This window comes from Centrocercus urophasianus, unplaced genomic scaffold (genome assembly GCF_019232065.1).
Source record: "Centrocercus urophasianus isolate 14NV4802_14NV808 unplaced genomic scaffold, USGS_Curo_1.0 seq_19, whole genome shotgun sequence".
Classification (NCBI taxonomy): domain Eukaryota; kingdom Metazoa; phylum Chordata; class Aves; order Galliformes; family Phasianidae; genus Centrocercus; species Centrocercus urophasianus.
Window position 1 is genome coordinate 15,825,082 of NW_024884744.1, and position 23,922 is coordinate 15,849,003.

Here is a 23,922-nt window from a genome sequence, read left to right on the forward strand (position 1 = left end):
CTGGTTATCAGAGACCACAAGTCATTTTCTCATAGAATTCAGACTGTTTGTAGGGTACCCTCTAGACCAGATATTGCCCCAAAACCTGGGTCTTTATATTCCCTAGCAGAAATTCACTGGCTGAGTGCTGGTCCTTACGATTTGGGGCTAATTTGATCGATAACAATCTAAACATTTCCCATCCTCAACCCAGTGCTTATGCTTTCAAATTTTCATCCAGAGCTTCTATATCACTAGGTGCTAGGAAAAGAGCAGGCTGAAAATGAGAGGAGATGTCTTATTAGAGCAGATGATCTATGAGAGAACAGTCTGACACAGACTCCAAATTCTTCCTGCATGACTACGTCAGCACTCCTCATCAGGGCAGGCAGCAAAAAAACAAATCTGAAGGAAATTTCACTTAGCTGGTATGCAAAAGTAGGTCAGCGACTGTGCAGTGCTCATTGCTTGCTACAGCCTTCAGGATGCTAGAGGCTTCTTCCCGGCTCTCAAAGCTGCCATGTTTGATTTCCCTAGACACATGCCCTTCCAAGAGCTGAAACAGTCCTGAGCTTAAGCTCATGTTAAACATTCACACTCATTGTGCTTCGTCTTGTCAAGCTGTGCTTGTAAACTCCATTTCTGTGGGATGATAAGTCCACACCCATGGTTTTGTATGCACAGTCATTCAGAGATCTTAACCTGGGGAGAGATGGACCGAGCAGGAGGAAGTTACATGCCTACACCACAGTGATCATCAGGCAGCAAAAGGGTTGTGTAGATGCGTGCAAGAGCACGTGGCACCAAGAAAGCTGAGTACATAGAGATGGGCTGTGGACACAACAGCAGCCTGCCAGGAAAAGAGGGAGCTTCTTCAGGCAGCACAGCTTGCAGCTCTCATCCTGGCTCCCAGAAGGGCATCCACAATCCTAGCAGGATTTGCTGGCTGAGCGCTGGTCGCCTCTGAGTGACGGGCACACCAGAAGGCACAGCTCTCCTAAGGACACCAGTCTGCTGGAGGCCTTCCACACCATGTTAGCCCAAGAAATCTGCTTCATCTAGCAAGTATCTGCACAGCTTTGGTTCATTAAGAACCCACTCCTCAGGAGTCAAAGTATTTCACCCTTTTCCCTAAAGACCTTTTTGCTAAGATCTCTTCTTTCCAAGGCTTTAACTCTCCCCAAAATCCCCACTGCATTTCTCCTGAGGAGACTCCAACGTGCTCGGCCTCTCCCGGGCAGCCAGCACTGCTGCCTGCACCCTGTGCTGGGCTTCCCTGGCTGCAGACAGCCCACGCAGCCCAACGTGCCCGTGTGTGTCCTGTCAAAGCACCTAACCCACACAAAGCTCAGGCGCCAAAGCTGCCCAGGGCAAACCAAACATTTGTCAATAAAAGCAGGTCCACTAAGTCCACACACAGATGGAAAGCATTTACAAATAGAAGAATTTCATTAAAAAGTTTAATAAAATACTGTAATTCTCTTCACACATCATCATCTTAGTGACCCAGGCACTTTAACTGAAAAGGAGTTTGGCTAAGATTTTTTTTCCCTCTTCAGTGCACATCCACATTTCAGAGAAACCCCTCAAATCTAGGCAGCTGTTTGTACACAAAGCATCCTCTCAACCCACCGCACCTCAGAGCCGTGCTCCCACTGCCCTGGGGCAATTACAGCTCTATCACACATGAACAGCTCCCCACGTGCCTCCCCACATCTGTCAGCAGGGAAGAAAGAGGCATAAATCAAGTACTCTTTTCTTGGTGAAGTGACTTGAACAATGCCACTTTTCCTTCCTTCCGTGGCAGTGCTTGGCATACAGCTTCTGATTTGCACAAGACGTGAAATTCACACGATTCCCACACTAGTTTCATTGTATGCTTCTCCTGTCCTGCCATCTCCTGTGAGATCAGAACTAGTGAACAAAGCTGCTTCATCTCACAAACCGATGATCCAAAGTACAGCTTGCCTAAAAAGGCCACATTATTCAGTGCTTCCCACCACCAGCATATACACACAATAACTCAACACTCTGTCCTTCCTTCCAGCAGAGTTTGGCCTGCTCCATCAGTCGGACAAACCGCTTTTGCTGACTGTCCTATTCAAGGCAGAAAACTCTTAATTATTCATGAATTCACACATAAATGGCTTCTAGTAGCCATCTACTGAAAACATGCAAATTCTTCCATGGAAGAGCAGCAGACTCTCGATGTTCAGAGGAAAACTTGCTTTCATATTTGAGTGTTGGTAGGACTCCCAGCTTCCAACGACAAACCTCGGGGCTATTTACTTTTTCCTGCTCTTGATGTCATGCTGGGACAACGTCCTCTGCTCAAGCTATGGTAAAGTTCTTGGCAGTAGGAACATCAGTGTTGAGTCTCTCACTGGCATTTTTAGTACCGATGAACCCCAAATGGCAACTTGAAACAGCACTTGCTTCAAGGCTCACACCCTAAGGATGGTTGGTTGTGTTTTCTTCCATAAGATAAAGATCAATAAACTATTTAATCCCTTCTTAAAATTGTTCCTTACACAAGGCTAATTACAGATTGCAAAATACAGATTGCAAGAAAAACCTCTTTCAGCATATATATATATATATATATATTTTTTTTTTTTTTCCATGAGATTTGGAATTATAAATTGTAATTTACTACTCAAAGATAAGAGTTTTGTGCTCAGGGATTCCATATTTTCTTTTGTGTTCTTCAAATAATTTTCGGAGTTCCTGCAGATACAGTGCATGTAGCTGTTCAACCTCTTCATTGGTGGGATTCGGGTTCCTTTTAACAACGATGGGGCTTCCCACTGTAAAACAAACACAAGAGCAGGATTAGCTTCATTGACATCTCTTTTCAAGAGAAACCACTCTCCCTCCTGTAATAATGACTCTGCCCCAGCTCACAGCAGAGCCACAACACAGTTGTCTTGCTCTTGGGCCTCATCCTGCCTCTCACAAACCTAATCCCTGGCTCTATTTCTCCCCAGCGTTGCTCAAAGTCAGATGAAGTGAATTAAAACTCTGCATCGTTTCAGTTTGGCATGAGAGGAGCAAATGAGGAGCTCAGCTCTAACTCAGAGCAGCTGATGCCTAACGTACATCCCCAGAGGCTGCACACTGCCTTGCCACTGGGGCAGTGCTCCACAGAGACAGCTTAAAACAGCACTGAAAAATGTCTACCTTCCCACTGTCTTCTGTTCTGAATACTACAAGTATCCAACGTGAGGGGCGCGCCTCAGCAATGAGTTCCATCGCACAAACACACAACGCTGAAGGGAAACAGGAGTGAAGGAAAGACAAGGCTGAAGGAAAGACAGATATCCTCCAATCTACGCAAAATGGGTATCACTGCACCCGTGCCAGAAATCTCGTTGGTTACCTCAGCCCAGTGAGTGGCAGCACTTACAAACCCCAGAGCCTGTGAGGTGGCTGTGAGCCACACGCTGCCCACAGGTATCATTCCAGACTGAACACCCTCCACATGTGAGGCACTGCATGAAACCTGCTACTGTGTTTTTTCAGCTGGGGCAAGATCTGGAAGGAGCATGAAGTAATCCCAGAGGGCTGTCTCCTCCACAAAATACTGCAGTTTAAATGCAGTTAGCTAACAGAAGCTTCCCATGATCTCAGTGTTGTGTTGTTCAATCACTACAGTTTTTGAAGGCTGCTCTTCTTTCATTGGAAATGAATAGAGGAATAGAGCATAATAGACCTGATAAAGATTACAGAGGATCTAATCAACTCTCTGCTAGAAAAACAGAGAGATAAGAGCACCCCCAGCAGTTTTCAGAAATGCACCTGAAAATCCCTTTCAACACGTATTGCTGATTCAAATTGGATTGTGTTGACTAAAGGGAAGTGCAGCCAGAGCCTCAGAGGATCTGACTCTGTGTGCTCCTCCTGCAGCTTTGGCTGCCATTGCTCAGATTTAAGCTGGCCAGGGGTGAGAAGCCAGCCCTGGGCTCAGCAATACCTTGAGCAAGGGAAATCACTATCCATCAAACACAGGACAGGAAGCACAGTGTCTGAGCCAGCTCCAGGAGGAAGAGGCTCACTGCTACCTGCTGGTGTTCTCTACATGGCTACCAGTGGGGTGAAGCTCAGTGCAGCCCTGCAGCTGTCAGGAGGTGAGCTGACACTTCCAAGCCTGCGTGGAGCCATAGCATGAGCTGCCCAGAATGCAGCTTTAAAACAGAAACAGCAAAAGCAAAGGCTTTGAGGAGATGACACAGGATCTGCTGCAAGACTCTGGTCTTGCTGATTTGTAGCATTATGGTGCTTCAGGCACAGGCCACCTCTGCCCTGGCAGGAGCTATTAAAGTAATGAGGATTTGCTTTTAACTAAAAAAACGTTGTAAAATTCAGAACAGGTAGAAATATAGCCCAATGAAGAACCGCAGAAAATGCATGATTTTCATTCCAGTGCTTTGAAAACTTCATGGCTTTAAATCAAGTGACATTTTCAGCCTGCTTATGCACACTGTGGGCTTTAAAAAATTAAATGTTTTCCAAATTATTTTATTAGATGCACTGATTAAACATAAAAAAGCTACTTCTTAAATGTATGGATCTGATTCATACTAAAATCAAATCCTCCTTCCACTAAGGGAAGGCCTTCTTAGACGTCCCTTATGGAAATGCCAAACAAGCTCTGTTTAGTTTTCTGTAGAAACACAATTGATTAGTTCAGAATCGAGCTGAAAAAGATTTATCCATAGTATGTAAGAAACCAACTCTTGCTTTGCACAACCCTTTGCATAACCTTTCTTTTTTTCTACCATTTAAAAAAGACATTCAGTCCTACACTTCAGTGAGAGAAGATGATGAGGATGGAAGCTTTGGGGAAAAAGTTCTCTTCCAAACTGCCTGTCAACATGGCATGCATGTTCTTAATTAAATGTGAATGGATCTTCCCATGGGAGGAAGAAAACAACTAAACCAGGGAGTGGGGGAGGAAGGAAACACCCCGGTGAGCTGCAGGGCCAACCAAGCAGCAGCCTGCTGAAGGCGTGCTCTCCCTTCTCTCCCCAGCAAGCACCACATTGGAACCACCCAGCTCCTTCCGACAGCACTGCCACGCTGCAGTGCCTGCACTGCTTCTCTGCAGGTAAAAAATGAAGGTGCTGAGCCTCTTACAAAGTAACATCAGCGTCCAGAACACACAGCAGTTCTGGTATGGGCTGGACAACCCCCTCTGTTTCCTTGAGGACTGCTCAAACAAGCCTGGAACAACTGTGAATAAAGAATGACTTTTGGCCTGGGACAGAAAGGGGGAGAAAGGATTTCCCCCTTTGAAAAATATATGGAGAAGTATATTTTAAATCTCACACGCTTGTCTTAGGTGCACAGTAACCAGATGCTTCAGTTAGATTTATCCATTCACACAGATATCAATAGAACACTTTTGTATTTTTAAACAATTGCAAACGCATTAGAAAAGGCAGAAGGAACTCACCAACAGTATGAATCGGTTGCCTGAAAGGTATTAAGCCAAAACTGTACTGAAATATTCCTCGGGCATGAAACAGCGGCAGAGCAAAGCCCATTATCTTTTGCAACCTCTCCTGTACAGTTCTGAGCAGTGAGCCTCTGGGGTTTGCAACTTGCTTGTAGAGCTCGTTTTCACCAAAGGAAAACACTGGGACCAAATGAGCTCTGTAAAGCAAAGAACAGTGAGAACCCCACACCAGCCTGCACTCGCACTGTGGTTCACACCAGCAGCATGGAAACTTTCCCAATAATCAGCACAGAACTTCTGCAGCTCCAGAACTCATCAGTAGCAGCATTCAGCTCTTCTGATACACAGCTGCTTTTTGGCTGCGTACAGGTTTTGTTTCCAAAAAAGAAGTCATTCACATACAAGTAGCATTGAGCATTTGGGCAGTATGTAGCTGTTTGCTACCCATTATAACCTTTGATTAATCACAGTAATAAAAATGGATAATTGTATGTACTGTAATTATGATCTTATCCACCGCTACTCCAGAAAGTCCACTCTTGTTCCAGTGTGTTTTCATCTCTGGCAGGCCAAGAAGCCCCACTGCTAACCTCACGGTGCTCCCAGCTGGGCGATGCCAGAAGCAGATCTGAGCCCCTCTCTGGCTGCTGGCTGGAATAATGCATGCACTTGAGTTCAGCGTAGAAAACATGACAAAAAACAGACATCCGTACAAACAAAAGTCTGATGCCAAACTCCCTCACTGTTCAACTCCCAGACTTCTTGGAAGGCCATTCTTCAGCTATGACTTTATCAGGGGTCAGATCATACCCACAGAAATTCTACTCACTCACTCTGGCTCCTTCACAGCTGAATGAATTTTCATTCAGTTCATGAACTGCGTTGGAAGGAAAGGCACTGAGCAGTTCCTGGATTAACTGCCCTGGGCACTTGCCTCCAAGAGGCAAAGGTACCTCCATACTTTCAGTCTCAACAGCAGCATAAGCAAGATTAGAGCTTAGTTTGATGAAATCGCATTCTACACAGCTTAAGCTTTTAAAAAATGACCAGGGTGATCCTATGCAATCTCTGAAGGACGTTTTATTTGCTTTACCTAAGTCTTAATTTTACCCATTCCACTCAGCTTGCACTGTCTGTTGAAAACACAGTAAAATAGCAGCATTGCTATAATACTGCCACAGTGATTTCCCACAGAGCTCTGAACTCCCGAAGTCCTCGGTGGTGCTGAGGGCAGAGCTGGCTCTAAAGAACTGGACAACCAAAACCTCCTGTATGGACAAAACACTGCTTTGGGAGCTTCTCAAGCCTGAGAGTTCCCAAATACTGTAACTCTCACTCCCTATTCCAACTGGTGTCTGTTCAAAGGTTAGTTTCTCCAATGCACTGCATCACCCAGCTGCTTGTAAAGCAAGTATTAGCACAGTATGTACTAGGCTTTCCATGTAAATACTCCATTTTTTTACTACAACACTGAGACAAACAGGAAAATCTTGTGGAGCAATAGCAACCTAAGACTGAGATTTGTTCTAATCTGCATGGTGAAGGCTGTTGCAAGACACTATGTAGGAGGCTGTGACAGAGAAATAAGTAATTTCTGATTGTGAAACTAAGGATAAGTTGAGTAGACTGATTCATCATTTGTTTCACATTTTTAGGATTTCTTCACTTCATATCAGATACCTGTATTACTTCGGACCACAATGTCATTTCCAGCAGCATAGACAACTTCATCTTACATACCCAGAGCACGTTTGACAAGTTCCCAGCTGAGGAACCAGTGCTTCTCTATACTAGCAGCACAACAACCAGGCCAGGGAGCACAAAACTCCTGGGCCCTGCATCACCCTTCCTCATCCTGTATGATGCTGCACCCCTCCCTTGCCTTTTCACTTCCACTTGAGTTGGAAGCTCATTTCAGAATTTAGTAACTGTTAGAAACAAATGTTACAAGGGATATGTAACATATGGATATGTTATGGGTGGTATCTATATGGATATGTTACAAAAGGATAAGTAACTACTGGATGCAGAGCCTTTGGCACAAGATCTCAGGACTTCAAAAGCTCAACGTCCTGTCATCACACAGTCCAACCACACAGAAGTTGTATCAGGATTCCCACACTTCTCCTAGCAGCTGCTTCCCTTGAACATGCTCAGACTTTGACTAGCTCGTAGCCCAGCAGTTAGGATGATCATGTGTGAGGTGTGGGAAAGCCATTTAGGCAGAGACAGAGCATTATTGCCCTCTCAGAGCGCTCTAGACACTAATCCTCTTCCTTAAAGAGGATAACAATTATGTGAAACACCAAACTTCATAAGGCAAAAAGTGGCCCTTGCTGTGTTTTGTAAGTGCCCTGACCTTGTCATCACATGTGAGGATGCTCTTGAAATCACAAGCATGAAAGGCACAGGAGTATCTAGTTTCTCAATCCAAATCAGCTTAGATGAGAGATAAATACCAGCCTCTGTGAACTGACAGATCAGATGCATCTGGACATGCTCAAAAAAGCACTTAAATATTCTTCTAAAATTTGTGGTAAAAAGTAAAAACTACTGATGGTGTTTTGGACCCCATTGGAATTATCAGTTGTTGAGCAGGGTTTAGTGCCCAAACAAGTCCTCGCTCCTAATCCCAATTTACACACAGAAGCCTTGTATCTGGGTACAAATTACATTACATTACCTTATCAGAGAACAGATCCTTTATGAGAATTCTAGTGACATTTACACATAAAAAACTCTTGTAACTATTCTGTGTCAGAATATTTCTAGGAAAAATAATAATAATAATAATAATAATAATTAAAAAGAAATCGACCTCAGCATCCTATGTGAAAACAGACGCTCTCTCAGAGCCCACCTTTCTTCCAGTTAATGGCTTAAGAAGAGTGCTACAGATCTGTCGAGGATTAATATTGGTTTCTCACTGCTTTGCATGTCATATATAACTCTGAGTGTCTGACAGCTTAGCAGAACAAAAAGCTCCACTTTTCCTAGTACACAAGATTCTGCACCTGTCCAGCATTAATACAACCTGTACTGTGTACAACATGCTAAAGCTATTAATACCAGCTCTGTTCAGTCATACACTCATGGATGTTTGATAGTAAAAAATAAGCTAGCTTCTCTTGAGATTCACTTCAAATATTCCCGGAAACTTACTTTTGTAAATAACAATCTTTCAAAGAAATTATTCAGAATGGAGGTGAAAAGAAATCTTCCTGGACTATGCTTTACAGTGATTTAATGAAACAGGGCCTAGCGCTCTTATTTGCTTATTGGCTTCAAACGATAAGAAAACTCTGTTGTAATATAACTTCAATATACAGAAGAGAAAACAGAATGGCTGCAGTCAGCAATAAAATCTGAGGTTTACTAACACTGTTTCACAATTCTTACTTTTTGCTACTGCAATATAAAGCAACTGAAACAGATCACCAAGATATGCTAATAAGTCCACCTACTGCTCACCAATTATGAAAGGCAAAAGGGATTTTTCAACACTCACAGATTGGATGGAGGTGCTCTTATGTCAGAGATCTGCATGTACATAAACAGTTCTTTCAAATTCTAATTGTGGGCTTACTGTACATAGTATGTACTTAAGACTCTGCATTCAAAGTGCACTTTAGGTTGGATGTTAGGGGGAAGTTCTATACAAGGAGAGTGGTTAGGCCCTGGAACGGGCTGCCCAGGGAGGTTGTGGATGCCCCGTCCTTGGATGTGTTTAAGGCCAGGTTGGACGGGGTCCTGGGCAACCTGATCTGAATGTGTGTGTTTGGTGGCCCTGCTAGGCAGGGGGGTTGGAACTACATGATCCTTGAGGTCCCTTCCAACCCGGGTGATTCTGTGATTCTGTGCACTTGGTGGATACGTACCCATGTTTCAAGGCCATTTTAATGAAGCCCTTCCTCTTGAGAATGTTCAAAGTCAAACTCCCAGGATGTGCATTCAGAGATTCCTCTGCTCCTCCAATCACAATGACGGATGCATGGCCGCCTCCCGCGTTATTCAGCACGTATGAGACGCTCTCCTTGGAGGCAGAAACCATTCCTTCAGGAGCAAACATTTTGACAGTGATTCACTATAGCTTCATGTGCAAGTTTTGTGGAATTCATGAAATTTTGAAATAGTGTCTAAATGATGTTTCTCAGCATTTACAGCACGTGACAAGAGTTTAAAGGTTTGGGTTCAACCTCCTCACTCTACAAAAGATTTGGTCCTAGACCTAAGTCCTTTAATTTCACACTTAGGACTTAAATGATTTGCCTGCCACAGAAATCTGAGATCTTCAGGGAAGAGTATGCCCTTCTGCCTGCTCAACACAACTCACATTCCACGTCAGCTGACTTGCAGCAGATAAAGCCACAAAGCACAGAGTGCTTAACAGAATGATTGGTGAACTTGTTAACTTAAACACAGATCTGTGGTGCCAAGCTGATTCCCTTCTCTTCAGAGCTCTTAGCAGCAGCTTCACTGAAGGCAGTGGCACAGCAGCGTTAGAAGAAGCAGGAAAGGCTCAGCTGTTTCAGCTTATGATGACTACATCAGCTTATTCCCTAGTAACCAGGACCTGCCACTCAAATTTATTGAGGCTAATCCCTTCTTGCTAGAGTAGCAGTACTTTCCTGGTGCTGCTGCCATACTGATACTTCTACTCAGAGGTGCACTGACACACGAGCCCGTAGCATTGACTCAGACCTTGCTCTGAACTTGGTACACTGAGAAATCCCCTTTCTAACAGAAATATCCAACCCCTCCAGAGTTCCTTTGTACCATAAATTCTTACTGAAAAGGCTCATAGTGGTACCACTCACCCAGAAGCCATGTTTAGTCATACTGTGTTGAATTAATATACTCAGTTTCTAGAATAAACAGTACTAGATAAAAATCTGCTTTCTTTCTTTTTTGTCCACTTCGTGTTTTTTGGTTGCTTGCTGTTTGTTTGATTTGTTTTTGAGGTGCTGTTTTGGGTTTGTTGTTTTGTTTGTTTTGGTCTGGTTGTTTTCTGTGCTGTTCTTACAGGGCTTCCATCAAAGCCTGCTCTTTTGAATGCTGAGTGAAGGCTTCTTCTTTCCATCTCCCACTGAGACATAACAACACGAATTATGAAATCTCACAACAAAAAACAACAATTGTGATCTAACTTTCAGAGTTGGCTACCAAGAGAAATAGCTTGCTACTGGAGCAAATTAAGAGCACTCTGTAAAAAAGCTATTTGCCACATACAACTTTACAGTCACTGCTACTCTGAAAAAGGCAGCTGGCCTGAGCCCTGCAAGTCATTAGGGAGATGTTCTTTCACCAATCAACATGCATTTTCTCAAAGAGGAAGCAATGTCTTTCCCTGGGACAAACTCCTCTCCCTTTTGAAGTGAAGGCAGGGCACTGCTCCCACCACACAGCAGTTCAGCTCAGAGGGAAAAAGGCTGGGAAAGAAAATAGTATGTTACAAGTATGGCTTTTAGTAACGTGAAGATTTTGTAAGTGTTTCATAATTTGACTGATAACCTGTATTATACTGAAGGGTCCCCTTTGGTTTATCAGCTACAGACCAGTGAAGAAGAAGCTAAGATGCTGACCATAATGTAGTATGTTTTTACTCAAGATATTTCTCATCCAGCAGTTAAATATTTATTTCTGTAGGTCAAGATGGCAACAACACGTAAACTGACTTTCAGGCTAGGCAATGTTTAAATTTGTCATCTTTCATCACTATCAGTCTGTCAAATTTGCAAGCCTGAAAAAAATCCTCTAAAATATATCTATATTTTTTTTTGCATGGCAAGGCATCCAGTGGTAAGCTGAAGTAGATGTAGATTTGCAGTTCCAGAATCAGTCTGAACATCCTAGACATGTTTCCCATATGGAGCAAATGAATAGCTTGTCTGAAATCAGCACCTATGTTACAGTCAGGTCTAAGAGCTAGTTCTATCTCCCAAACCTCCTCTTGCCCACTGCACTGTACTTTCTCAAATGCTGCAGTTCAATGAATTTAAGTGAAATAGCTCCTCTATTAAACCACTGGGGGGAAACACTACTCAGTGACAGAACTGTAGTCCTGATTTCATTATACCTTTTTCTATTTGCCAATCTCTATTGCATGCTATTTTTGTCTTTTATTATTGCACTACTAATGACCAGTATGACTCCCTTATGACAAATGTGATACAGAACAGTGAAAAAAAAAAAGTGTCTGTCTTTACAGTTTATATCTCTGTTAAAAACACACAAATTTGAAGTGTGGGACCTTAGTCAGAAGTAGGCAATTGGCTTTTGACTAAATCTGTTTGTACTGAGTAGGCCTTTAAGCTTTACAGGTGAGAGATTATCCTCAGTGTTTTTCAAGCATCATTGCACAATGACTGAATTACATTATACCTTCATATGCTGTCCTCCTCTTGTAAATAAACGCTGCTTAGCACCGCTGTCTCTCAGTTAGAGGACAGACCAGCAATTTTTTTTTCATTAAACAAAAATGGCTCAGTGATAAGAGTGGCAAAAGAAAAAAAACAGAGTCCTACAGTCATGAAACCCCCCAGTGAATCTATTAGAAGCTCTGTAGGAACCTTTTAGTCATACAAACTCCCAGCTTCCCAACCAGCAGTTTCCTTGGTGTCAAGGTTGTTTCTGTGCAAGAAGCACAGTCTCAGGCTAAAGTCTAAACCAGAAGTTCAAAAAGCCTCTTTAATTCAATTCCCCACTTTGAGAACCACTTACTAAATCGTTCATTCTCACAACACATTTAGGATAAGGTGAAGGAACAGTGATTGCTCAAAAGCAACCAAACAAGTGCCAGAGTTCAGCAAGGGTGGGAGGGCTGAGCTAGGGCAGGTTCTGAGGTTTGGAACAGCAGGGTGGGGAAGGGAAAGCGAAGCTCTCAAAACACCTCTGACCAAAGGCTACAGAGAGAGCGTGGGCTGCTGGAGGCTCCTTTCCCCTTGCCTGGCAGGCAGGCGACAGACAGATGACATGCCCATTCAGTCCCTGGCTGCATTAGCTCCAGCTCCCCTTCCTACCTTCTTGCTACATCTAGAAAACAAAAATCAGTTTTGCAGTGACACTCATGATCAGCAATTACTTGACCTATAACTGTTTATTTGTTCTAGCTACGATAATGTTTTAAAAGGTAGAGATATAGTGTTTGACCTTAAGATTTCAGATTTAATAACTAGCATTAACACCCAACAGTTCTCTTAGAAGAGCAATTACTTTGAACCTGTTCCTGCTGTAAAGCTCTTTTTTTCTTTTTGCAACGTATCAGCTGCATTGCATCTGCTCAGACTTCCACTAGGATCGATTTTCAATAATGACATAATCAGACAGTTTAGCAAAATTAACAAACTTCCCAAAAATTTCAAAATTATTTTGCAACCAGAATTCAGTTCATCATACAACAGCTCCAGATAAGCACCAGCTCTGATTATTCTGAAATGAAATTACTTACAGCTTACAGGTACAGGACCATATTGTACATTTGAAACAGAAGGTGCAAAAATGCAGCGAGAGCTAAGACAGTCTGCTTTTACCTACCAGCACTCATTACATATTCTCTGAAGAAGGGACAGCCAAACCAGATGGGCATAATATGAAGATATGGAGTAAGTCCGGGAAATAAATTTTTGAAACTTGGACCAGTGCAAAAGTTTCCAAAGGCTCCAGCTACCAGCACCCCATGAGGGTGAAAGCCAAGTAAGTAGTTGTGCTTTGGATCCAAATCTGAAGTTTTTATTAGCTGAAAAAGAGAGACAGTGGAGGACACTTAATCCTTGTATCACAGCTATTCTGAAAAACAACAAAAGCACAGAGACTGCATATTGACACACTGACATTAGTCCATGCCAACAGCCATTCAAGCTGTCTCTTTTAAAACATTTACAATTCAGTGAGAAACCTTTTACCCACCTGAATGGGGAAGTATTCCCTGAAGTAATTCCAAACAGTCCAGTTCCTGACCCACTGAGACCTCCTGCCCCCAGCGCATGGCGTCCCCCAGTCGAGGTACAGCCACAGCAGGTACAGAACACCAAGGAACCAGAAGTTGCCCAGAATCAAGAGCACGAATAATCCACAGCAGAACTGCCCTGCAGGAGATGGAGGAAAATAAAACAAAAATCACGTCACTATTACTAATCACTGCAGGACTGGTTGGTTGGTTTTCTTCTGTTTGTAGACCTTGAATTCCCATTGTTATTGTGGGTGCTACTCAGAATACACACACACTGAAGTTAGCTTGTTCATACTGCGTGAATAAAATAAAAAAAGATGCAATATTCCAGTGAACCAGAAGTTGGCAGAAGAGGTGCAAAATGGAAAAGGGCTGCAGCAAGACCTCGTATTAATGGAAATGGTGTTGGGCAACTCTTTTCTCTTTCTGCTTCTTCATTTCTCTACCTATATAGTGTGGATGGTACTTCTCCCTGTGAAAGGTGCCCTGCTGCTGACCAAGGAGAAGCACTAGACAAAACCAGAACAGCAAAGGTTCCATTTCAGCCTCTGAACATGTCACTGCAAAGAGAAACTCAGCATTTCTATGGGGGCTCAGCAGCAGTTTTACACACCGCTACTTTCAGACCCAGGTAAATAAGAACTGTGGCATCCTACAACATAAATACACACAAAATACCTTATACACAATTCAAAAAACTTAAAAAAGGAAAAAAAAGATTAAACAGATGATGTTATTGTGGGGCTCAAACCTGAAATTCAGGAAAACTCCCTATGGAAATATTACCTTTGTAGGACATGCAGAATTCTGTGCTCTTGCAGCAAAGCAAACAGATGTGGGCAGCCAGCAAAAGCTAGGGCAGCAGTATGTGCTGCTGTCTGCCTGCAGTACACCTTACATCAGCTGCTTACTCTGGCTTCTTGCAAGCAAAATGCATCAGTTGCATGGATAAGAGTAATTCAGCAGATGCTAAATTCCAGGTGGCCCAGGCTTTGGTGCTGTCTGTTCATATGACAGCAAGAAAATCAGGACCTTGTTCTCGCTGGAAGACTTAATAGGCAGAGCTGCATCAAACAGGCATTATTCTGTGGCGCCTTAGAAAGCAGCCTTTTAAGAAGCATGCTGTATATCTCACAGCTGACAGTCTTTCATGAAGGCAATACTCTGTTGCTTCCCAAAAGAAGCTGTACCAGTGAAACACCCTGGGCTAGGTAAAGACAGCAGAATAAAAACATCGCAGAAGGGCAGCAGCCAATAATTTGACTAACACAGTGAAAATACTGGCAGCACTTATAACTGTAAAATAAGCAAACGAATCAACTGTAAAGAAACCACTTGTCTCAGTTAAGATGAGCTTCATTAAAGATTTTCCCTAGCAGAGTTTACCTGGGAGCTGAAAGCTAACAGCAGATTCCCTACATCAGGGAAACGCAGGTTTCGAGGTGTTGAAATCAGAGCCTAATTTGGCATGTAGGCAGTCCTGCATTTCCTCCAACCTGAATACTTATTTTTTTTCTTGAATTTCTCCCAACTCACTCCTTATTGTGCCCCTTTCACACCTCTCTGTGCCTTCAGTGTAGAAATGGATATGTTGTTAGGGGGTAACTGAGTACTACTGCAGAATGCAAAAACAGGCAAAGGTGCTGGTTAGATTGTGCAGGAAAGAGATGAATATTCCTGGCAGGGAATGAGCAGAAAAATAAGGAACTGCATTTGTTTACAGGAAGGGACAGAAAACAACTCCCAGCCAAAACTGAAGCAGGATCAAACATCCCTTGTGAAGGATGCTCCACAGTTGTTTCAGTAGAACCAGGACAGAAGGCTACTGCTTCTGCTTAAACCTCACACAGAGGGAACCTCAGTAGAACTAGAAAAATGCCACAGCTGAGATACACAGACCTCCAAAGGCAGCGTGGAAAACCTCCAGAAAACAGCAGCACGTTGTAGGGAAGATTTTTACCACAGGCCAAGGAATGTGGGTCAAGGAGGACAATCAGTTGCACTTCTCCTGAGAGAGAACTCACTGGGAACCCCACACTGGCAACACTTCAAAATAAGGAATAGAAGGATTTGGAGGAAAAGCCCTTATCTATTCTTTGAAGAAGAAATTGTGAAATAATAGGAATTTCCATAAATGATAACCTGGACAGGATACAAAGGGTCACAGGCTATATTTGAGTAAGTTTTTAAATTGCCATCAATTAATGAATTTCAAGTTCTCATGAGGAAGTTGGTATTTATATTCTGTAGCCTTCCTTTCAGAGGCACTTTTGGCTCAGTGCAGAATCACGTGGTTTTTAAGTACCAGTTACCTAGCCAAACAGTTGAAAGGGGCCTTGGATCAAAGCAAAGCATCCTTGCTGTGAAAGCTAATTAAATCAGCAGTGTGAAGTACTAGATAGCACTATTTAATACCATGCAGACATACAGTGGAGACCAGCAAGCTCACTACTTTGCTTTAGCCAGAACAGAACTGGAGCCAAGGTTACTGCAGAAAGTACAGGGAGTTGAGTACCCTGCCTACACTTCCTAGAGCTCAGCATCTCATAGCACAAAGCCCATTTATTATAGCATTCACAAGGAAACATGCAAAGCAAATTCCTTCTACCATGCCTCCTTATTATTTCAGTGCATTAACTCATGGCAAGATGAGTTAAACACTGATGACTCAAAACCAATGAGCCTGTAAACACAAAACCTGTATTTTCACCTTCGGAAAAGTCAGTGGGCACATTTAAATTCACAAATTCCAGGGAAAAGGTAAATGACATGGAATTTGTCACTTGGCTGTATTGTTGCCCCCTCCGATGTACTTTCAGCATACACTGTGAGTAATTTTTCAATGAATTTGAATTAAAGCTTTGAAAATATTTCAGTGGTGTTTTGAAGCAGTGGGTGGAAAAAGGAGAACATGGATTAGAAGACAAATCAATACTACGAGATTCCCAACATCTGGTTCGCCAGCCAAACCTGGGCTACTGACTTTAAGTTTCTTTTCCTCCGTTTTTCAAATTATAACATGGGGATACCATCCTGCTGCATGATGAAAAAATCTATACACAGTGTTAGTTAGCAGTACCAGCAGCCATCTTGCCCAATGACGCTTGAACACCTGATGTTTCACTCGTTAAATAAGCCCTGAGATTGCAGCAGCAAGCACCGAATCCATAAAACAGTTAAATAGCATAGAGATAGGAAGTAGGAAACCAACATACTGGGTTGGTAAACACAGGTGATCCCATCTGGAAGCTCCAAATCCATCTGCAATCACTAAAGAGCTGAAAACATTTGAGTAGTACCTGCTGTGAGGGCCCCCAAATCTAAGATCAGCAACAGGAAGAAAAGCCTCCCATCGCTCCCAGAACAACAACAGCTCATGTCCAGCCAGTGTAGGCTCCCCAGAGCACTGCACTAATCAGTACCATCAGCTTGCCTTCCAGACAGGGCCACTCACATCAAGCTCTCTGGGCTGCAGGAAGGCTCAGACAGCCCAAATTCTGCCATGGGTCCTGCAGCACTTAGCAGCAAAGCTAAGGAGGCTGTCAGAGTTGGGCAATTTGAACCTCACCCCTCAGTGGATGCAGTAACAGGGACATCTCTATGCCACTGGGATTATGGCAAATAAATACGCTAGTAGAGATGTGATTTTTAATACTTATAATCTGCTGGGCTTGGAGTATGCATGCCTACCAATAGATAACACAAGTCTGGACAGAAAGCAAGCTAAAAATTTCATTTCTTACTTCTGTGGCCAGAGGAAAAATAAAGATAGCATCTTCTTTAACAACTGCATTGACATAACTACCACAGAACAGGCCTTTCCTTACCCTTACTCTTCAGAGCAGCAACACTTCTGAGCTATGTGTGAGGAACAGAACACTGGGGGGAATGCAGAAGGAGAACGGTACAGCAAACTTTTAGTCTCTAACGAACACTTTTTTCTTCTCTATTATCACTCAAGATAACACTCATAAGTTGATATTGTCATTGCAAACAATTTCTCCCTGCTTACTGGATGCTTTTGCTAGGGAAAAGAAAAAAACAACTAAAAAACAACTTAGCTTCTGGAAGCACTTTCTAAGTTACCTTTAACTAGTAAAGAAAGGGATAGAAAGCACGGGAACTTGCTGCCACTTTCTACGTGTGGCAGATATGGACTCCCAAACAAAACTTATATCTGCAACAAAAAGAAGGTGGCAGCTAATTTAAACTAACTGCACTGGAATGCAGTTGAAATCCACTTAGGTTTTGTAGCCATCTTCAGGACAGATATGATGAGGAGGTCAGCACTGTTGAATAGATCACTGATCCTTCTTGGTGTATTGGTCACAGTCCAGAGCCACAGTCACAGCGTATTTGAGCATTCCTACCAGGGAGTTGTATTTCAACATTACCCTGATAACAAATACAAATCCTCAGATGCCAAGGTTTGGAAGGTTGGTTTAAAAGCTTGTTTATTCTGCAATTTGGTTCTATTTTCAAGCAAGCATATCTTCCATTGGCAAATACTGATAAACTAGAGATACAGAGCATTAGGCACTATTAGCTGCTAGACAGAGCAGTCTGGATACAGTAAATCCCTCAGTTACTAATTACCAAATCCTGAGACAGCATGCCAAAGAACATGTAAGTCTACAAACTTCCTACACCTTTATTCCTCCTTAGGCAATCAGTGTTAGTTAAGCTCACATATAGGTTGCCACACTAGATGGCCACTGGCCTGACACAGCACAGCCATTTTTCTGTTCTTATATACGCACAGACACGGCTAAATTCCCTCCCTAAGATGTAGGTAACAGAGCTAGCATTCCTAGAAATACTAGTCAGTCAGGCATCAGCAAATACCCTGTTATTCTGTGATCATACATCAGTCCCTGCCCGAGGGTCAGCAATACACATCCGGGACAGATGAGTACAGAGAGGGGCATGAAAACAAGCACGCTATCAGCCAGCTAGCCAGGAAGGCTCATAGCTTTCAGAACAAACAGGGTAACAGAACATCAAGAAATGTTTGGGGAAAAGGTTATTTTGTTTTCTATATGAGCACATCACAGCACGCACCTGCTTTCTCACAGCTGAAGTCACTTGTTATTCCAGTAGCAATATCTCACTCTGTGGCAACTGTTTCATCACTTTTATTATTCTGGGGAAGCCAGAACCAGAACTCAAACCGTCTCTGGCCAAATTCAGCTAAGGGTGTTTCACCCTACACATGCACAGAAGTTCAATTGCTAGAAGACAAGGTGCACATCAGTATACACAGATTCTTTTGGCATATTATTTTGTGGCTTCATGCATATTCTAGTTTTTATTATGTATTATTTAGTATTATTATTTTGCAAATAAACACAGGAGTGCACATGTAACACTCTCTTCCCGGCTCCCCAGTAAAGGCAAGCCAAGTCCCACCACTGCTGGGCCTAGAAAGTAAACCATAAAAGAGGTAGCATGTGTGCCTCGGCTCGAAACTAAATCCTGGTACCTTGTCCAAGGATTGAACACATTTTATCTCTCTGCTTCACTGCTGTTACTTGATTTATGCATATCAGAGAGGAAGATGACACTGCACTCACAAAGTAGCACATGAACCAAATATAACAAAACTGAATTATTTTGCCTTGAAACAAACACTTGGGTCTACCATCTCCTACTGATATGAGCTGAAGCTCATTCACAGATAAGCAGTATTGTGGCACACAGCTCACCTCTGTAACTCTTTTAGGGACTCAGTTATTATGCGAGGAACAGAAAATCCACACTAGTTCTTAGTGGGAGAAGATCAGACATACAGCTAACTGTAGCAGAATGCAGTTAAGATTCTTAAGAAAAAGACTGCCAAGCTTAAAAACAAAGATCACAGAATCATAGAATACCCTGACTGGGAAAGGATCCTCAAGGATCCTCAAGTCCAACTCCACAGCTCCACTCAAGACCACCCAAACCCAATGCCTGAAAGCGGTGTCCCAACGCTCCTTGAACTCTGGCAGCTCGGGGCTGTGCCCACCGCCCTGGGATCTGCTCTGTGCCCACTGCCCTGTGCTGCAGAACCTCTCCCTGACCCCAGCTGCCCCTCCCAACACAGCTCCATGCCGTTCCCTCAGCCCTGTTGCTGTCACACACAGCAGAGCTCAGTGCTGTCCCTCCGCTCCCTGTGAGGAGCGGCAGCCGCCATGAGGGCTGCCCTCTACTTCTCTGCTCAGGGATGATCAAACCCAGGGCCCTCAGCTGCTCCTCACACCTCTTGCCCTCCAGACACCTCTCCATCTTTGCAGCCCTTCTTTGGATGCTCTCTGATACTTTTATGCCCTTATACTGCAATGCCCAAACCTGCCCCCAGCGCCCATGGTGCGGCCACACAGTGCAGAGCAGAGTGGGACAACCCCTTCCCTCGCCCGGCCTGATGCACCCCAGGGTACAGCTGGCTTTTTGGACTGCCACACAGCAGTACACTGCTGGCCTACATTCAACTTGCTGTCAACCAGAAACCCCAGATCCCTTTCTGCAGGACTGCTCATCCAGGACTGCACAATCCCAGGTGCAAAATCCAGCACTTGCTCTTGCTAAATTTCATGTGGTTGGCAATTACCCAGCAATCTGATTTGTCAAGATCTTTCTGCAAGGCCCTCCACCCTCAAGGGAGTCAACAGCTCCTTCCAGTTAGCATCGTCTGCAAACTTACTATAACTTCAAGCCCTGTATCCAAGTGGTTGATGGAAACATTAAATAGAATAGGCCCTAACATGGAGCACTGTGGAAGCCCACACCAGTAACACCCCTTGTGTTCATTACCTGTCACAATTTATTTTGAGAATGGGATGCAACATGGGAGCAATGCAAGCTCTCTGCTCTTGCCCCTAGTCAGCCCAACAGCACTAGCAAGCTTGCAGATCTCATTTCTGCAGGTGATGTTCTGCTTGGGATTTGGCTGGAAAACAGTACAGGCAGCCCAGAAGCAGCCACCAGCACGCAGAACCATGCACTGCATAAGCCTGGAGTCACACCTGCCCTGAGACTGCCAGCCCTTGGCCAGGCCAATGAACAGTAATTACAGGCATAGAACTACATTCACCAAAATCTTTCCCCCCCCCCCCAAAAAAATAGATAAATGATTTGACATTAAGCTTCAGCCTGAAACTTTTCTGGATATGACAACAGCAGACTTTGATGCTTTGGTTTCCTAGACTCCAAGGTGATACTTTTCTTTTAAAAGCAACAAGCCATTCAGAACACTTTTCTCTTTCATGGAACTTGACCTAAACTACTGCAGCCTGCTGCACTTAGAGTGCATGAGAAAGTAGCACAGAGCAGGAAACTGTTAGACTAGCTCCTAGATACAGCTCATAGTATTTCAGAGCTCATTTTTGCTTCTGGAGTCATGGATAACCAACAGAATAACCAGGGTTACAATAAAAACTTGGGGTTTTTTTCTGTTTGAGGGCAAATTTTGGCAGCTTACATTACAGAACAGGAAAGTACAGGAACTTACACTCTGCATTTTAAGGAGGTTCCTTTTGTTTAATGAACTGCTGTGTACATCTATACAGCTTTTTCGAGGCAGAGGCATGTTTATTCTGCCTATGCTCTAAAGCAGAAGAATACACTTGCAGTACAGACCTAGCCCAGGCCGGTAAGCAAAGCAAAGAAGCAGAACTCACCTGTCCTTTGTTGACTGATTAGCTCTTTCTACAGGTGGTGATAAGCAATTGCAAACTGAAGATTCACAGTGTGAGGTAACTATTGCACACATGTACTTCAGCCCAAACTGCCCACAGCCTTTAGTGTTAGCAAAGGGGCATTTTCAACCATGATATGAAAACCATGCAGCAATGCAACAGTGGAATCCTGAAGAGCCAGAAGCAAAGACCATCACAAAGCACTTTTTACAAAACATGTAGGTACTCTCAAGAGTCCTAGAGAGGAAGACAGAAATCAGTGCTGTATTTCCAGAGTCTTATATCCAAGCCACACCACAGATTCAATGTTACAACAGACTCAAGTTCCCCTTACAGCACCAAATCACATTTTCATGCCCTGTTTCCCAGATTTAAATGGTGTCTTCACCTGGTTCAACTTTTGTCTTTCCAGGCACTAATCTTTAAAGTTCTCCAACTTTGTCTTTTCATTCTACTGAGCCATTTTGTTCAGCTTAGGCTGAATAAGCACATCCTAAATGAACAACAGTTGGAAAAAAAGCCAACACCCTATTTATTCACCGTATAATATCTATAATAGAAGCTATTAGTTTCCATCTCATGTTACCTGAAGGTTTTTATGTGAGAAAGATTGAATTTACAGGAAAGCCTTGCCTGGTATAAACTAGTTTGAGCCACACTAAAAAAAAACCAAAAACAAACCAAAAAACTCCCACGATAATAATATCCACTCAAAGACCAGCCCCACAACCTTCCCTGAGATCAATTCACACAGTATTCCACTCGTGCCTGAGTATTCTCTGCATGACCCAAAAGCATCACTTTTGAATTCAAGAATTTAAGAACTCTTTCCACACCTGGTAGCTCAGTGAGTGCAAAAAGGATAAAGGACAGCTAAACATAACCAGTATCCAGAATGCTAAGAACAAATCTATTGCTTTGGTTCTTATTTAGGATTCAACCAAATAACCTTTTTCTGGATCCAAGTGAAATTTTTTAACCCTTCTATTCTGACTGACACGTGACTGAAATGGTGCACCTATAAGATGACAGGGTCACTTCAGAAAGCTTGAACAATAAGTGAAATGCAGGCAGATTATTATCAGCATCACTTCAGCCTCTTTTTGAGCATTAATAAACTGTTTCAAGGCCAGGCTAGATGTGTCTCTGAGCAGCCTGGTCTGGTGGTTGGTAGCCCTGAACATAACAGTGGGGGTTGAAACTAAACGATCATGGTGGTCCTTCTCAACCCAAGCCATTCTATGATATAATATAATAGCTAACTCATTATATTCAACATAAGCAACTATAAGATCCCTTCCTTGCCAGCTTCCCTTCACACTTGTTCCCAGGTAGTGCCAGCTGCAGAAGACAGCTGCTTGTTTATTCTACTTAATCTAGCAAGAGGGGATTTCTGCTGCTCATTCACTCCAACTAAGCACAAAATGACAGGATTTTCTGTATTCCTCAAGGAAGTAGCAGCACTGCCACCACATACGCTGGGACACAAAATTGTTTTCTCTCACTGCTACTTGGTGTCCACTGTTCTATTTAAACTGGAATAATGAGAGATGCTAACATTTAATTCAGTAATACAGACTCAAAAGCACAGACTATTTGCAATGTAGCCACAGACATAAGCAGACGGACATTATATGTCCAACCACATATAATTTAGAGGTAAAATAAACTAGACAAATGCTAAGGGTAAGTCTGTAAAGATGTTCCATATCCTCCATGCTTCCCTCATGTACATAAGTGATTTGGGCACAGTCAAATAACCCTACAACGGCCTGAAACACATCACACCTACATCTGAATGATGGGATACTTCAAAGATGTACAAGAAGCTCACACATTCCCTTTCTCCATCCAAATCCTGAAGCACAGATGATGGCGAAGCATTCCAGGGTTACACACAATCGGTCGCACCATACTTTGGGTCAGGTCTGCCCCACTCACACAGAGCCCTGCTAATCTACACGGGCTGGGGATCTGGTCACAGAGGATTACAGATCAACTTACCTGATGAAGTGACTCATTTTATCAAATTGCAGATAACTACCCATCAGATTTGCTTGCTGCGATTAGATTTTCAGTGATAAGAGCCTACCTATTAGGAAAGCTCTCTACAAAACAATTGGAAGAACAAGTTCACTAGGTAAAATTGTCAGTAAGCAAATACATTCTTCATTAGTTTACTGAAGTGGTCGTGTTACTGGCTGGCAGTTCACTCAAGCCGTCAATCTTTATTAATCACCTACTTAAATGAGAAGTTCATTGAATTACAGCACATTAAGCTATTTGACAGCAGCATCGGTAAAGTCTTTAGGTGGCATTCCCTACCAACTTGGCGTTAGCTGTCAGAAACCTGGCAGGCAGCTCAATGAGGATGCCATCCCTAGCATCTTAAGAACCTATTCTTAAAAGAATCCATAGAAAGGAAGAGACCCGGCAGAAGAAAAGCCAAGCGGAGCCGTCAGAGAAGAGAAGCGCCCATCGCAGAGGTGCCCAGCCCGCCCGGGGAAAGCGGCGGGCACCGCGCGGGGCTCACCGCCGCACACAGGTGGTCGCGGGCGAGAAAACCCCGGTTCGGCCCTTCTCGTTTCGGGAAGGACAGGAAAGAAGACGGGGCTGTTACCCAGCAGGAGGAAGGAGAAGATCCACTGCAGCACCGCGACGGTCTGGATCCTCCTCTTCAGGGGGACGTTGACGGGAGCGAAGCGGACCTTCATGCTGAGCCGCGCGGGCGCCGAGCGGGAGCAGGGGAGGCACGCAGCGCCCGGCCCGCACCTGCCGCCTCCTGCCTGCGCCCCGCCCGCCGCCAGCGCTGCCCACGGCCGGCACGGCTCCGGCGGGCGGGGCCGGGCGGCGGGGCGGAGCTC

At 43.6% G+C, this 23,922-nt stretch overlaps 2 protein-coding genes across 2 annotated transcripts in view; one reads left to right on the top strand and one right to left on the bottom strand.

The window, feature by feature from the left end:
• Nucleotides 1-1,425: 1,425 nt before the first annotated feature.
• MOGAT1 (monoacylglycerol O-acyltransferase 1) lies at nt 1,426-23,810 on the bottom strand. The gene is made up of 6 exons (XM_042820831.1): nt 23,679-23,810; nt 13,343-13,521; nt 12,971-13,172; nt 9,316-9,490; nt 5,435-5,634; nt 1,426-2,786 (listed from the first exon to the last, which is right to left on the bottom strand). Exons 1-6 carry the CDS (start codon nt 23,770-23,772, stop codon nt 2,632-2,634), a joined length of 1,005 nt encoding a protein of 334 aa, XP_042676765.1. The 5' UTR covers nt 23,773-23,810; the 3' UTR covers nt 1,426-2,631.
• Nucleotides 23,771-23,922, top strand: part of FARSB (phenylalanyl-tRNA synthetase subunit beta) — a 33,148-nt gene continuing 32,996 nt past the window's right edge. Inside the window, exon 1 of the mRNA XM_042820893.1 lies at nt 23,771-23,891. Within this exon, the coding sequence (XP_042676827.1) occupies nt 23,771-23,891 (121 nt within the window). The remainder of the gene's footprint in view (nt 23,892-23,922) is intronic.

Bases quoted from the DNA above. Each gene is read 5' to 3' on its own strand.
- MOGAT1 (XM_042820831.1), bottom strand. From the start codon at position 23,772: ATGAAGGTCCGCTTCGCTCCCGTCAACGTCCCCCTGAAGAGGAGGATC. The intron at 5,635-9,315 runs GTACGTATCCAC...TTTGCTTTACAG, and splicing joins AAAATGGCCTTGAAACATGG to AGCTCATTTGGTCCCAGTGT. The intron at 2,787-5,434 runs GTGAGTTCCTTC...TTTGTTTTACAG, and splicing joins GCAACCGATTCATACTGTTG to TGGGAAGCCCCATCGTTGTT.